This window comes from Vigna unguiculata, chromosome 10 (assembly GCF_004118075.2).
Source record: "Vigna unguiculata cultivar IT97K-499-35 chromosome 10, ASM411807v1, whole genome shotgun sequence".
Taxonomy (NCBI): Eukaryota; Viridiplantae; Streptophyta; class Magnoliopsida; order Fabales; family Fabaceae; genus Vigna; species Vigna unguiculata.
Window position 1 is genome coordinate 877018 of NC_040288.1, and position 17036 is coordinate 894053.

General features: G+C 31.2%; 1 protein-coding gene across 2 annotated transcripts; it reads left to right on the forward strand.

Moving 5' to 3' along the window:
• Positions 1-2121: 2121 nt before the first annotated feature.
• On the forward strand, positions 2122-12185 carry LOC114167216 (protein VASCULAR ASSOCIATED DEATH 1, chloroplastic). Of its 2 annotated transcripts, none has more exons than XM_028052226.1 (18): positions 2122-2463; positions 3083-3148; positions 3454-3504; positions 3682-3747; positions 4353-4448; positions 4578-4676; positions 5285-5385; positions 5475-5629; positions 7366-7406; positions 7530-7617; positions 7815-7901; positions 8384-8438; positions 9403-9469; positions 10275-10374; positions 10632-10693; positions 10794-10833; positions 10979-11262; positions 11692-12185. In XM_028052226.1, the coding sequence occupies exons 1-18, from the start codon at positions 2317-2319 to the stop codon at positions 11926-11928; spliced, it is 1842 nt and encodes a 613-aa protein (XP_027908027.1). In that variant the 5' UTR covers positions 2122-2316; the 3' UTR covers positions 11929-12185. The 2 variants fall into 2 exon arrangements, with proteins under 2 accessions (XP_027908027.1, XP_027908026.1); XM_028052225.1 differs by having other exon boundaries at positions 2124-2463; positions 11689-12158.
• Positions 12186-17036: the final 4851 nt, after the last annotated feature.

Here is a 17036-nt window from a genome sequence, read left to right on the forward strand (position 1 = left end):
CATTGATGTGGAAATGTGTCGAACAAGGTAAACAATTCAAATGCTATCATGAAACACGTTTAAAAAGTCAAATAAAGTTAGCAAAATTTAGTTAAAAAGACTAAATCCATGCATTTCTAAAGTTTAGAGACTAAATTTGATCAAAGCTCTGAAAATAGACTAATTACAATTTTCACTAAAAGATAAGAGACCAATACCATATTTAACCATTTTTATTATAATAACATTTAAGAAGAAGGGCATAAGCATGGGATTTCACGACTTAGGGGGTGCAGGAAGAAAAGGAGGGGATGCAGAAAGAAATGCTTCTAAAATTTACGTTGATGGCCCATTTCTGGGCTCATTACCCAGGTATATTCTTTTCATTAAGTACACATCCTTTCTTGTTTTTGTGAACCTCAAAATGATTATGGATTAAAAATAAATTTAGAAAGTGTTGAACTCAAAACTTCAACAAATTAAATTCAAAAAAAAAATTAATTTTCTTTTTTGTTAGGTATGCATAGTGTGGAAATATGTTAGAAATAATATTTGTTCTTATCTTTTATATATAAGAAATACTCTATAAAAAATATTTCTTGTTTGATAGAAGAATAGGGAAATAGAAAAAAAAGAGAGGAAAAAAATAAAGTTAAATAGGTCGAAGATTCGATGAGAGTTAAACATGAAGTAATCAAAATCTAAATTGATCAAGAAACTTCAAAGTTTCCCTTTATTCAACAATAAATCTAAAATATTGAACTACCACATTTAGCATTAAATTTTAAATACTGTTTAAAATCGGAGTTTAATCACAATTTATTTTTAAAATACACATCAGAAAACTAATGTAAATCCTCTTTGGCCTCAACTTATAAATGAAGTACAACTTCGGATTGTATCAAAACACTTCTCTCTTAAATCTTGATTAATATTTTTGAGGGTTAAAATATATATTCAAATTAAGCTTATTTTTAATATATATTCAAATGGATTAAATAAGTCATCGATCACTTCAAATTTGAAAATAATTTTTCTTGTTTCAATTTAAAATGTATGTATAAATTTAATCATTTTAATTTAATTTGATTAAATTTATTTAATATTTTAACTGTGTTTCTAAATTAATCCTGAATTTAAAATATGTTAAATAGTATACATAAATCATAAAAACGTTAAATAAATTTAACAAAATATGATTAAAAAGATAAATTTAAACATTTTTAAAATTTAAAAACTAAACTAGACTGAAATTAAAAAAAAAACTAATTCCAGTTTTAGTTAGAAAACAAAATGATATTAAACCGAGTAGAAACTGGAGTCCATTCTTCACACTTTAACAAACTTCTCTTCCTTCCATTCTCTCCGAGAAAAAAACCTAAGAAATAGTGAGTTATACTATTAATAACAAACAAAGATTGTTTTTTTAACCGTTTTTTAATATACACATTATTTTATCTATATAAATTTTTATTATTTTATCATTTACGTTTTATTCTTATATTTTAAAATCAAATTAATTTATCTTTAATATTTTATTTTGATAACAACAACAATAATAATTCATTTGCATGTATGTTTTGTGCTGTCAATTAAAGCACATTAATTTTTGTTGAGTTCGAGAGTATTAATTCAAATTAAATTTTTAACTGAATTGGGGTTTCGTTACTGGAGTAGCTTAGCTTTGATCATGTTTTGTTTTTGTTTTGGATAAAAATTAAAACTTCTTCCTTGCATTTTTTTTTGATGAAATTCACGCTTTGGGAAATTGATTTTCGATCATCAAATAGAATTAACAATACATTGAATTTTTTTTTAATGAATCTTAGTAATACTTTTGGTTTAGACTTAAAACCCCAACTATTCATTTTCTTTTTTCTTCATGTAATTTAAAAAGCTATAAATATTAGTAATTTCTAAAAGCTTAATGTGTTTTTCACAACTTCAACATGAACTTATGTTATACTTCTTAATTTCTTTTAATTCTTTTCCATTTTTAACTAGCATATTTTTTACGACAGATGGCAGATGCAGAAGAGAAGAAAATTCACGTGTCGCAGGTCAACATCGCCATTGCGTAGAGAATTGACCTTTTTTTTATCCGTTCACCGACGTTGACTAAAAGTTCAACCCTTCTCCCGAACCATAACCAAAACAACACTCTCAAATCAAAATCAAATCATACAAAACAAAACGGTAATTTAACGACGCTTCTGCGGTACCGTCGCCGTTACTTAAAACCGTGTAAAACCCCAACCACCGGCCCCCTCGTCTTCTAAATTTTTAGATCTACCAAGTTTTTTTTTTTCTCTCGTTCTTTTTCGCTCTAGCTCTTCGATGGCTTCCACGGTTGTTGCCGCCGCCGCGAGGAGCGAACCGCCGTCGCAGGCGGTGGATCCTTCGCCGTTTTCCTCCCCCGACGTCGGTGATCGGAGCGATTCCTTCAATTCCACGGCGAACAACTTCTCCGACAATGAAGTTCAGGTACTTCGTTAATCACCGTTGCTTTCGATTCCGTGCTTGCTGCATTTGCGATTCTTCAAATTGATGCTGTGGAGTGTCGTTTTTGACTTGATCGTGACTTAATTGAAATGTCGTTTGGCTCGAGCGCGGAGTTGTTCGAAACAGATAGTAAAATCTATGAATTATGAATTTCGATGCTGTAGGATGCCTTTGCTCTCGGGAATCTTCTATTTCTTTTTCGACTTATTTAACTGGAATTTATATTGCACTTAATTGAAACTTACATGAAGTTTCGATTAGCTGGAGTGTGAAATGATAGTTCAATTTATTGTTGCGGCTTTGGTGAAACCTATGAATTGTAGCTTTTTTATTTGATAGGACGCCTTTGCTATCTGGAATCTCCTAATTTCGACACACTTCACTTGATGGAAAATTGATGTGTCGTTTAGCCTGCGTATGTCATTGTTCGAAATAGGTCAATTTGTTGTCGCGGGTTCTGTGAAACTATGAATTGTGGCTTTTGATGTCACAAGATGGCTTTGCTCTATGGAATCTTCTGTTATTTGTCACATTTAACTGAAATGAAATATATATCTTGTTTGAAGTTCGATATGCTATTTTGATCAATCTATTTTTTCAGTTGCCGACTCCGGACGCATTGAAGAGCGAAGAGTATCGTCAATTGTTCCATCTCCCCCCTGAGGAAGTAAGTGATGCTCTACCTTTCATATAGATATCTAATGTATAACTTTATGCTTTGTAGTTGGTTTAGTGGTCATCATCTTATAATGAAACAGTTGGCAATCTCTTGTCTTTCACATTAGCATGCTTTATCAATCAAACTCTTAAATACTCCATCGAACATTCCATACTACCGAAAACTGAAGTCCATATCAATCGTTTTTTGGAGTTCCTACTTGAGAACTTACTGCGATTTGATTCCCCATTTGTATTATTGTAATTAAATTTTTTTAATTAAAGACACTTCTTTTGCATTCTTATTTTCCTTAGGTCCTTATTGAAGATTTTAACTGTGCCATCCAGGAAAACTTACTTATTCAGGTAATATTTTGCTCACAACTTTTAGGTATTAACTCACAAATACTATGCATTATCCTTTAAATTTGAAGAATTCTGCGTTATTTTTGCTTGGTTGAAAATAAGTTCAAATGCATCTATAGTTTGAACTAATAGCATTTTCATTTGTTTTCCTAATGATTTATTAATTGCTTGTTGTAGGGTCATATGTATCTCTTTGTCAACTTCATTTGTTTCTACTCAAATATATTTGGATATGAGACAAAGGTAAAGTGCTTAATGCAATTATCTTTTCATTTAAATATTCTTTTTAACTCTTCACGGGAGGAATTCAATTTCAATGTACCTATAATATGTTTATAAGTATAAGATATGTATCAAGGTTGTTCAATGTATATGCGTAATCTACTATGTTGACTTTCTGCTAGTCTAATATATATGTATTTCCTTTCCCTGAAGTAATTTGTGTTTGTGATGTTGATCTTTGTAATTTTCTCTTTAGTCATAGGAAGGATACCTAAAAACACTTGAGACTACCTCAAATTGTTATAGCTTAATTATGGTCACCTAAGTGGCTTCTGCTTTTAAATTGTGTGGCAGAATTTAGTTTTCTTCTTCAAGTTATTTTGGCAGTTGTTCACTTTCTACTACCCATTTATGTATTGTATTAAAAATCACATACATATGTTACATTTAATTAATAACTAACTAGTGGATGAAGAGTTGGAATTTTAGTAGATGCAATAAAATATGAATTTTAATGGGAAAACTATCTCATCTCATGACTTTTTTTAATTATTATGAGATTTTGCTAGTAGTGTTGGTTTTAATTTTCATTTTTTCTGCTTATTGGAAATATCAATGTTTTTCAGAAAGTAATCCCATTCCCTGAAGTCACTAGTGTAAAGAGGGCAAAGACAGCTGGGATATTTCCCAATGCCATTGAAATTCAAGCTGGAAACAGGAAGGTGTGTTGGACATGGAGTACATTTATGCAAGTTGTATTTCAACTAATTTATGTCCCTAATATGACTTTGCTATTTGTATTTTCTGTTCTACTGTGCTGCAATGTCTTGATCCACCTATTTATTTCGCAGCACTTCTTCGCATCCTTCCTATCACGCGATGAAGCTTTCAAGATTATTAATGATGGATGGTCACGACACGGCAATGGAGCCATAATCATGGAGCAGAAGGTATTTGCTACAGAACTCTATGTTGATACTAGTTGTTTATTATTTTTTGTTCCCTTGTTAGTATATAAACATTATAAATTTGTATGTCGGCAATGAGGTCGATTTTAGAGAAGAATGGTGCCCCTCTACTGTAGTAAAATCTGGTGATGGATAGTGGCTCAGATAGCAGTTACTAGTTTGAGAGTTAGTTAGGAAGCCAAGGAGAAGCTCAGTCATTAATCAACAGCAGGATATTGTATGAAAAGTTTCTTGTAGGATTTTATATGTTGAATATCTGTTTTTTTAATTTTATTTTAGGTATTTCTCTTAGGTTTTCTACATTATCTGGATCAGTCTTTAGCTTATGGTCTTTTTGCCCCATTGTATTGAAAAACATTGTTCTGCATCCTATATTTTCCAAACTAGAGTAGTAACACGGATAATTAAATTTTCTATCGCTTTCATTGTTGTTTTCCTCCTGGAAAAAATATTGTTCCACTTATCATTTTGAGCATTCAGTTTCTCTGGAAAATTGCATCATTTGAGCATGATAAGCTCTTATAATGCAAATCCGTTGGTCAAAATTACATTGCTTGTATTGTTACCCTCATTTATTTATTTTATTGCAGGAGACAGTGTCTGAGCTCAGCAGCCAAGATAATGGAATTGTAGCTGTTGAAAATGTCAACAGTTCTGATATACCTGACAATGCATCACTCTCCACTGACCTGTATGTCCATGACCATATTGTCTGTTGCTTTATAATTAGATTATTTTTATGTGCAACTCACTTAGCTTTTTCTTGTATACGTGAGCCAGGAGCAAAGATGCAGCGTCTCCATCCATTGTAGGAGATGTCCCTGTATTGGTGGGGGATTCAGAGATAGAACAACAAGTTGGTGAACTTGAATTGAATAGTGATGCTCCAAGTGAGAGTTGGAAGTGGAACGAGGAGGATATTGATGCCCCATCAAGTGAGTTTGTAATATATGTTATGTATATGTATTACTATGTGTATGTGTGCTTGTATAATAGATTCATGTTAAATAATCAAATATTTGAAGTCATTTAGAAATTGTTCTAATGGAAAATAACTCAATGATTTTTTTTTTTTTTAAATTGTTCAAGGGACCCCCTGTTTCGTTTTCGACCCCCTGTATTTTCAACATTTTACATAATTTGTGGACAATGGTTCTGTTTCCTTATTAGTCTGTTTTCAGTTTATGCTCCGACACGCACATACATGTGTACACATGCACCCATAACATGAATCAATCTTAGGTCAACATATAATTTTCTTTAGGACAAATTTCTCACAATATAACCCATTGAAGTGAAGTTTCTTTTGTCCCATGCTTATAAAATTTAGAGCATGTTTGAACCCAATCTTGAAGTCTTAAAATGTTTGTTGAGAAAGTACCAAAATATAGGAAAGTGTTAACTGTTTGATTGCATAAATATTCTTATAGTAAATTTTATTGACATTTGGTATGCAAGATCAATATGCCAATTACTTGTTGGACGGAAGCAAATTACATACTCTAGATTTGTTTAGTGGCGTGTGTAAACCCTCAAATATGCCACTTGACTTGTGCTTCTAGGGTGTTGTTAGAGAGAGTGTTGAAAACATTATGGTACCATGTTTAGAAGAGAGGAACCGAGAAGAAATATAATGAATTCTGTGTCTTATCTCCCCATTTAATGTAATCTAGTAACATTTCTAATATAGTCAAATTATATGTCTAACACTTTTAAGCTGGAGCATATGTATCATATGAGATATGCTTGTTACAAATATAATCAACATAAGATCCGTCTAGAGACTTAGTAAATATGTCAGGCAGTTGGTTGTGAAGCTGACAGAGTAAATCATGACAGCCAGTAGATATTTCCTAGACACGACTTTCTCTTTGTCAAAGTGGCAATTAATCTTTAATATGCCTTTTCCTTTCAAATCACATCTTTGAGATTCCCCTCAAGGTGGAACATATGTATCATACGGGTCAAGCTTGTCAAACATGGTTAGAGGACATGGTGGTGGCTCCCGGAGAGCAACAACAGCTGCTGAATGTTCAGAGGATCTGGTGGCTGCTGGAAAGCAAAAATGGTAACAGGACATGGCAGGGTGCTGGAGAGCGAAAATGCTCAGAGTGTGATGAGTGTAAGAAGAGCAAATGTGATTATTGCACAAAAAATTTAAAGAATGTAAAGAAAATCCTAATGAAAAATTTTTGCCCTTCCTCAGCCTCTGTTGTGTTGCTCATCCTTCTGTTTTTGTTTATACTTTTTTTGGGGCCTAATCCCAAGTCTGTATTCTGCTTTACCACTTGCGCTGTATTTCTTGTGTTATTTTCTGTTTTGAAAAACTTCACAGTCCTCCTTAAAGCAGCTGGACTATTAAGAATGTGTCTTAGGTGTTATTGATTTCTGTGTTTAAGAATTTCTCTTCTTTTGGTAATTATAGATATACATTTTTCTTGTGTATCCTTTTATATTTGAGAATTTATAAATATGTAATATGAGTTATTTAGCTTGATTTACTTTGATTTAACCCTGCTATTAGGGTTTGATAACCATTGTATGCATCTGAAAAGGACAAACATCACATGTGTAGATGTCCACCACATTTATCTTGTGGTATACTGCTGTTGGTTCACCTTATACGTGCAACTAATCTGATGGGATTTTGAACTTATTTTCTAATATGCAGTCGATGAAGCATTTACATGCGTCGCGGAAGCAGTGTTTCCGGTATAATCTTACTTGTAAATCACTAGATCTGTTTTTTACGTTTTAAGGTTTCCCTTGTTATTTTGATAAATCTTAATTTTAAAATTTAGAGATTTTCTCAAAGTTAGGTTTTACACATTGCAGATAAAGGTTGAAGACTTCTTTAGGTACTTTTTCTCAGATGATGCTGTAAATTTTCTTGAGTCTTTTCACAAAAATTGTGGTGATAAAGGTAACCTGCATGAAACTTCTAAACCTATGCATTTCAATTGAGATTTTTCATTTTCTAGTATTCCTTACTATTCTCATTGTCATTTCATATTATTTTAGGCAAGGAATAGAATTAAATGATGTCTTTCTCCATACATTACTGTTTCATGAGTTTTTTTATCTTTTTATTTTTTTACTTTTTATTTTTTTTGCTTTCAGACTTTAAGTGTGGTTCGTGGCATCCTCAGGAGAAATTTGGGTATGCTCGTGAACTGTCATTTCAACATCCAATAAAAATTTATCTTGGTATGCTTCTGCTGTTTTAATTTTTACGTACATTGTATAATTGTTCTGACTTACTTTTCACATAAGTTTAGCCCATCGTATTCATAGGTAGTTTAAGCCATCGTATTTATAGGTTGTTGATTACTCAATAGTCACGTAAGCTAATCTAGATTGACATACATGTTCTTGAGTTATGGAGCTCTTTAATTTTATAGGAATAAGTTTAAGGATGGCATCTAAATTTTGCAACCAGCTATTAACACAGTTATTATTGACTGAATATATGTTTGAGTAAAGCTATTAGAAGCAAAAGCTAATATGTCCACAAGGTCACATTTTTGTAAAATGGGACGCAGATAAGTGGGCCTAATGATAGCTAATGGGACGCAGATAAGTGTTATGTGTGACTAATTGAAGAACATTGGAACTAAATGTTTAAGGCTAGCTAGAAATGTAGGCATCCTACCTATGTGCCAGTGGACATGACTACGTTTCTTTTTCAGGAGCAAAATTTGGTGGCTGCAATGAGGTCCAGAAATTTCGTGTTTATAAGAACAGGTTTTTTCAATGACTTTTATCTCAGTCTATTTATGTTTTACATGTATTCATCTTCTGCTCTCACTGTAATATTTTAAGGTAAAGTTTTCAGGGAGCTTCTAATAAAAAAATAAGCTAGGTAGAGGATAATTACGGGGTTGGATGTTGTGGGGTGGGTTGGATAGCGTAATAAAGTGTAGCAATAGCATATTTTCCTGTTTTATTGGCAAGCTTTAAGTGGGAGAAGCTGTGAGAATAAGATAACTATAAATGGTGGTGAGATAGGCCGAAAGAAAATGTCTCTCGCACTGTTTTTGTGTAGCCTGGATAAAGCTGTGTGGTGCCAGAGTTTACAGAGTTGATAGAAATGGAATTTTTTGGGTGCTGCGAGTTGCTTTTTTAAGAACTTGTGGTGGGGAGGTGGGTGTATATTGGAGAGAAATCAATTAACCAATTTAATTGTTTGGAATGGTGTAAGTGGCATACAAGTAGAAGCTTTTTCGTGGCTTGTTTACTTTGTTCTTATTTTTCTAATGTTGGATGATAAAAACTGGATAGGACTTGGGAGTGTTGATACTTATTATGTTATGTTTAAGAGTAAAAATGGTTGGTTTTGCTTCTCCTGTGCATTTTATTATTACCTTACTGGTTCAAACCGTGCACTAAGTTTGGAACGGAGTACGCAGCATACGAGTAGAAGCTTGTTGGTGGCTTGTTTACTTTGTTTTTACTTTTCTAGTCTTGGATAATATAAACTGGGTAGGACTTGGGAGGTTTGATACTTTTATTATGTTATGTGGAAGAGTAAATAATTGCTTTTGCTTTGTGAATTTTATTATTCCCTTTATCTATATTCTTGTGTTCTTTATGTGATTTATTTGTCTAAAAGTTAGTTACTGCATTGACTACATGAAATTAAAATGTAGTGTTCTTAAGGTGTTTATAATGTGCTCTTATCTTGACATGTTTTTGTTATTTCATCCAGTCATTTGGTTATAGAGACATCTCAAGAAGTCAGTGATGTACCTTATGCAGATTATTTCCGTGTTGAGGTACAGATTTTCTTGAAACAATAATTCTCTAATGCACATTGGCTTTTAAGTAATTATAATTTTTGACAGTATACATTTTTAATTAAATTTTTCTTGGGTTATATTGTTTGAAGAAAAGTAGAGTTTGTTAGAGGGGCAAATTTATTGAGATTAATTAAGGACGAAATATCTCTTTAGCAGAGGAACAAAAAGAATAAAAAGGAAGAGAGTAATATCATCAACACAAAAGTTTTCAATCATAAACCAATTGCCTCTCAAGGTTAATTTAGGAGAAGACAAATTAACGGTTTATATTGCATGGGCCCCATCTACTTTATATTGCTAGATACAACTACTTTTTTTGGCGCTGCTTTTGGAAAATCATTTGCACATTTTACTGACAGTGGTCTCTTAAGGAATTAGGTTTAAAACATTTGGACTGTTTTCCATTTCTGGAGTCTCACTGAATGAATGAGTTTGATCAGTGTTTGCTGTTACTATTGCAGTATAATCTCTGGTATTGTATTTAATGTTTGATTTTATACTCTTGACATCAGGGTACCTCAACATGCATTTTATGTTTTCAATTAGTTAAACAAGTTGTAAATGAATTGCTTGTATCAATTTTGAGTAAATCAATCTATTTAGTTAAAAGATTACTATTTCATTACCTAAGTTTGGGACCCAATCAGGTTGTTATTATTGAGCTTTATTTTATTTATGAAGCAGTCTTCTTTTAGTTCTCTGTTTAGTAATTTCATTGTTAATTATGTTTCCCTTGAATTAACAGTTTTTACTTATGCATGGTTTCTTTGTGAATTACTAGGGGCTGTGGAATGTAGATACAGACAAGGATGAATCAAAAGAATGCTGCATCATGCGCGTATATGTGAATGTGTCATTTTCTAAAAAAACTATTTGGAAAGGTGTGGGTGGAATTCTGATATCTGTAATAAAAGATATTCAATATTGATAATATAATTCCTTAAATTTTTCTTATGTTTTTTATTTTGATGTTCTAGTTTATTCCTAGTTATAGACATTAGCATAACTCTATCACAGGAGTTTGTTCAATAAAAATCATCTGTCTCCCTCTAAACAGTTTATATTTCTCTAGTCTGTTTTTCTATTCGTCTTGTCATGAGATTGAAATTTCTTTAATTCCATGTCAATACAATCACAGGCAAAATTGTACAATCAACAATTGATGAATGTCGAGATGCTTATACGACATGGATGAACATGGTAATCTTGTGTTTGTGCTGTTTCTTTTATCATACAAATTTTGTTTTGCTGCTGGTGCAAGCTCTTTCGGATGTTTATTTGAAAATGTATGATATTTCAGGCACATGAAAGGTTGAAGGAGAAGAACCTTGAGAAACAAGGTTTGGTTTTTAAAATTTTTATATCTTCAAAAAATTTGAAGTTCCTTCTGGGTTCCATACAACACTATGTCCAGTTAAATGTCTAATTTTTTAGAAGTTATGGTTTACTTTCGTGATTCTGAAAGTGGCTCTGCTGTTGTTGTAGATCAAAACGGTGAAATAAATTTAGGTAGAGATGTGAAGACTGGAGAATCTTCAGAAGGGTCACAGGGACAAAGTAACCTTACAAAGATACTACCTACATGCAATGCCTTGGATGCTACTACTACTACCCACAGTGTTGGCTCTCACTTGCAAGGGCATTTCACTGAACCATCATCTGTTCCATTGTTCATAAAGCTTATGACAAAGTTCAGATCATCCTTGAAAAGTCATAGCAATCTTTCTCTGCTTCTTGTTACTATTATTGCCCTGATTTTCTTCATTCAGGTCTGTACTTTAGACTCAAACTTTGACACATTTATGTTTTTTCTCTTTATGTAAATAAAATTCTGTTAGGATTCTTGGACTAGCAGTACTTGTGTGTTTTCTTTCTTCAAAAGTGTTTAAAAAAGTGCACTTACTGGCATAAAAAATGCTTGAGATCGCATATTATGTCACTTCAGTTTGTGACTATTTTTCACATGAAAAAACCAAATTTCAAGAATCTAAAATTCGTATTTCAGCTGTTGAGTAACAATAATATAATAGAATCATCCACGCCCTCAATTCTCATGTTTTCTCTGGAAGCATCTTTGTTGGGCTTTAATGCTTTCCTAACATCTGGGATTTAATGGTATGATGTGTGTCCGTAAAGATTTATGTTTCAGCATAATTCCAAGTCAACTAATACTGATAACCTTCTATTCTCTGCAGCAGTTTAGCATACTTTTGCTATTGGCGAGACCTCAACACATACATATGAACACTCCTGTAGACTTCATCAATACTATGAACAATGACGTTACAAGAAATCCTTCAGACATAGCGTGGTTGGAGAAAAGAATTCATCACCTTAAAGATGAGATGTACATGGTTGAGAGTAGGATTGAAAGGATGCGGTATGAACATTCACTTTTAAAAAAACAACTAAAGGACCTAGAACAACACAAGTAGCTACCAAATTTCATTGGTGAATCGTAGTATATCTCTCTCCATAACATCCTTTTGTATATATGTATGTGTTATATGGATATGACATTTAATTTCGTAAATTCATTCTTCCTCGTTGTAAATGAGGACGTTGTGTTCTACCCAGAGTAAAAAAGAAAAAGAATGTTACTTATGGGTTGTTTGCCAGCATCCGAAAATAAGATTAATGCAATGTATCACTATTGTAATTTTAAGGTTAAATTCCAACTTTCGTTTCTTAACAGTTTGATTGCCATTTGGTCTGCTTGATATTTTTTCCGTTGTTAAAAGTCTAATTAATTGAAGGGTAAAATGACATTGTCCTGTATATATTAGCCAAGGAAAAAGTGTATAAAATATTTTACTACAAACAAACAAGAAAAATAATGCTCAAAATGAGAACTTAATTTTGTATGTTCTTTTAATTAATTATTATGTCTTCTGTTCTTAATATTGGTAATTATAGAGGAGGAAATCGATTGAATTTTAATAACTAAAAAAGTACGAAAATTAAATGCCTATTGAATTAGAGAAGCTAGGGTTTGCGTTTTTACCTGGGTAATTTGTTTATGAAATTACGAAAATGATGTAAGCTCCTATATCATGATGAATTGTTTCATTCTTTACTTCACTTTATATAATCAAATATTTATTCTCTTCCACATTGTTTATAATATTAAACAATTTGCTTAGATATCTTAGTAGTTTTTTTTTTTTTGCTTTTTATCACTAGAGAAACTAAAATAGAATATAACTCCTTAAGATCTATCTCTCATAAGTCTAACAAATCCTCATTCAAAACATAAACGTCAAAATTCCAGTAATATCTTAATTTTATTTTAACACTTTTAATCCAAGACTAATAATGTTATGTAATATTCACAGCATTCAAATAACTCTTCCTCCACCTCATTCATATGTCAAGCATATTGGTTACTCTTTCGTCACAAATTTATAAATATGACGCCCATTACGTTTTCTTCTCACAAACATATCTCGTATACGGGTGAAATAATAGAAAATATAATAATATTTAAATAATTGATTTTGGTAATCTGGGTATATTATGGAAAAAATATATATCTAAATTGATCCAAAATTTGTTTGTTTTAAGTTGTTATCAATTCTTTTATCAGCTTTTTGATTATTTGTTTTGATTGGTTCGACTCTAAACACTTTTACAATTATATACATTAGACTTGCATTAATGAACATCAAATATAAAAAATATTTACATGCAAATTTTTCATAAGTACAATTTATATATCAAACACATTATCAACAAACAATTATATTTTTAAAGACCCAAATACAGCACAAGTTGTTAAATGATCATTACAAATCAAGAAATACAAATCCCTTATAGTGTTAATTATGGTTGATTTGATGTCACCAATTTTATTTGATGTTACTTGAAAATTTATGTAAAATAGTGCTAAAATTGTTTAAAATATGAGAAATAATTAAAACATATATACTAATAACTACATAAAAAAATATCTTCTTAAATAAGATAACTTTATACTTTGTAACTAAAAATAAAGTTAGATAAATCTACAGTATAAAAACTAACGGTGTAATGTTTTTTTTTTTTTTTTAGTGGAACTAAAGCTTAAACTTTAGTAACCTACAACGCTACTAAAAAACTTAGATAAGTTAGGCTGGACGGGTAAAAATGGATTAAAAATTGTAACTTGTTCCACCATATTTTTTTTGTTTTTTTTTAATTTTTACTTATAAAATTTAGTTATATACATATTTGTAAATAAATATTTAGAGCATATTTAATTATTTGTAAACTTTTAATTAAAATTAATATCTTTAGTTGGATAAATTAAAATAATAATTATATTTAAATGTTAAATTATTCTATTATAACTAATAGTCAGAACTTAACTTGTAAGTGTGTATTTCATATTTACATTTATACAAAAATAAAATTTTAATTTTTTAATTTTTAAAAATAAAAATAAAAATAAAAACGAGTCAGCGGATTACAGGGTTAACTCGCCAATTTGACGAGCTTAGCAGACTGGATCAAAATGGACTAGTGGATTGAAAATTACAATCCGACCTCGCCCTTTTCTTGACGGGTCAGCCTGATATGCTAAACCTGCTTTGACACCCCTAATAAAATGTACGTACAACTCCACTAAATGAAAAATAATACAAAAGACACTAGACAATAAATGATATAAATTACAAAACAATAAACAATGCAGAACACTATACGGTAGACGATATAAAATTTATCATAGTCTTTAAAATGAAATACCATAAAAAAAATCTAGTATAATAAACTCAAGTACTAACAAACTAAACTTGATTTAATAATATCATCTATACAACACTCTTCATTTAATGGGAATGACTATTTGTTTCTATTCATTATTGAGATTATACAAAGCAAGAAAAAAAGTACTTATGCTTAAATTGGAGTTAAAAAAAAAGAATTATACCAAGTTCTTATTTGTCTTACAACACTACATAAAGTAAGTGGTTACTCTAGCTAGAAGGCACCTAGATAAAGAGTGACAAGAAAGTCAATCAATAACAAAAGTGTCACAAAAAGAAAAAAAAAAACAAATACAAATCACAAAAAAGTTAACTTAAGGGGACCCTATGAAGGAAACCAACCTTATAGGCTCCCTTTGGAGCACCATGCACCCCAAAATGTAAACATATAAAATGGAGGCCATTCTTCATTATTAATTTCTTAATTATTCAAACCATTTACAATATGGAGATAAGATATAAAGCTCTTAAGTTGTGGTTCTAAAGAGAAACTACATCTACAATAATATCTTATAATAAGTATTGGATTTTTTCACAATTATATCACAATAGAAACAATGGCATTTTTTGTGTTCTATATATAGTACTTCAATAGTTCTTTCAACTACAATGAAGTCACGATTATAAACTACTTGCATTAAAGTTAACATTATATGGTATATTGTGTGGTATGGGTGGAGAAACTTCATCATATCATATATATTAAGAAAAAAATTAAAAAAAAATGTATTAGTTAAAATTAGGTCGTGAACAAATTAAAGATAATAATTTAAAAAAGTTATATAAGATAATTAATTTTAATCACAATCAAAATAACACATTAAATGTAATAATTACATAGATTTTCTTAAGATTTTAGTCACTAACATGTGAGAACCTATTACGTCATAAGCTTATGTCATCAAACACTTAAATGAGTAATCAAATTATTAAGTAGTGTTAATAATATCCCCTTATGTTATTACATCACTTAGAACAGAAAACGCATCTCAACATACTAAAAAAAAAGGAAAATTTGATACCATATTAAAACTTGAACAAAAATCAAATTTTTATACCATATTAATATTAATACTGTATGATATAGTACGGCAATGATTTGATAAAAATCAAGAAAATAATGGCACATTATAATAGTTACGTAAAAGAACACAATAACAAATTTGGATACAGTATTAAAACTTGAACAATAACAAAAATTTGAGACCCTACCAAAACTAGAACAAAACTAGAACAATTATTTTGATGCTCATATGATAGTGGAAGGTACGTGTGTCTCTACTCATTGTGCATGAACAGTGATGTATAACATAAAAGTGGAGGAGCACGAAGATAACACTGAGCACAGACACTATCATTTCTCTGCATACCCATTGGCCATGTGTTGCCAAGGAAACACGTGGGGAAAGTAAGTAGGGACCTTGAGAAAGACAAGACAATTAGGTCACAACAAAATTTCTCCACAAACGATGAAACAAACGCTGTTTCAAATGTAACAATCCATTAACCAGAAGAAACCATAACTGTCACTTATTTTTCTTGGTTGTGTCACATTGTTTCGATGGGTTGATGAACATGGTTTACTAAAAGAAGAAACCAAGTTTTAATTTATTGCCTAAATAAGGCACATGAAAAGCGAGTTCTCGAAGATAGAGGAGAATAAAATAATAGGTAATTGGTGAAATCTGAGAAGCTTGCAGTGTAATCTTTGGTTCAACAACCTTCTAATGGGATGCAACAACTTGCTAATGGGATGCAACAACTTGTTAACGTGGTACTACGTGCTATTGTGGTGTAACATGTCACTATTGTACAACATGTTATGGTTCAACCTGATGTGGTGTCATCTACTGCTTCGTCTCGACCTATGATTCAGCTTGCGACACCATGTTTAACTTCTCACTTGGTGGTTAATTATGATAATCTTAGTATTGAGGATGAATCTTCTCTTGTGCATAATCTTGATACTACCATTGGTTAGGTGTCGGTGGACTCTCGCTCCTTGGCTAGTATGACTTTTCTGAAGGATGTTACTCCCATTATAAATAATTCTCCAGAGTTAGAACAAATTGATTCTCACAATAGAAATTCTCAAATAATTCCTAACTTTTTTACGTCTAAGGAAGCTCAGTTTGCAGAAGAATTGAAATTATCTTTTAATTGGTCTAATGTGGTGGAAGAGAGGGATGATTCTACCACTGAGAAAAATGATGCACTAGTTCAAACTACTAAGAAACTAGGCAGGGGAAGACCTCCAAAGAAAGCTAACATTAACTTCTTTAGAGCAAGGGATTTTAAAAATCAATCATGAATTTTAGAGGTTTTTTTTTTTGGAATTTGAGGGGACAGGCTAATGATAAAACTCTTAATATGCTATGAAATTTGATTATTGAACAACTCAATTTTCTTTTCTTAGTTGAACCAACAGCCTCTTTTAGTTCTTATCATGCTAATTTTTTTTTTTTATAGTCTGAACTTTAGGTTGTTGGTTGTCTCTAATTCTTTTACCAAGGTTGTTAAATTGTGGTTTTTGGGTAAAAGTGACTTCATGTTTGAAATTACTAGTCAATTTATTTCATTTGTTGTTATGGTGAATTATTTTAAATTACAGGTTGTTGGGGTTTATGGTGCAACTACTTATACTGCTCGTCACTCTTTATGATATTCTCTTGTTAATCTTCATGATTCTTGGTGTATCTTTGGTGATTTCAATGTTGTTCTTTGTGCAGAGGATGTGAAAGGTGTTGTTGCCCTTGTCCAATATCTTGTGCTGAATTTTCGGAGTGGATAAATTCTAA

Bases quoted from the DNA above. Each gene is read 5' to 3' on its own strand.
- LOC114167216 (XM_028052225.1), top strand. From the start codon at position 2,317: ATGGCTTCCACGGTTGTTGCCGCCGCCGCGAGGAGCGAACCGCCGTCG. The intron at 3,505-3,681 runs GTAATATTTTGC...TGCTTGTTGTAG, and splicing joins AGGAAAACTTACTTATTCAG to GGTCATATGTATCTCTTTGT. The intron at 8,439-9,402 runs GTTTTTTCAATG...TATTTCATCCAG, and splicing joins TTTCGTGTTTATAAGAACAG to TCATTTGGTTATAGAGACAT.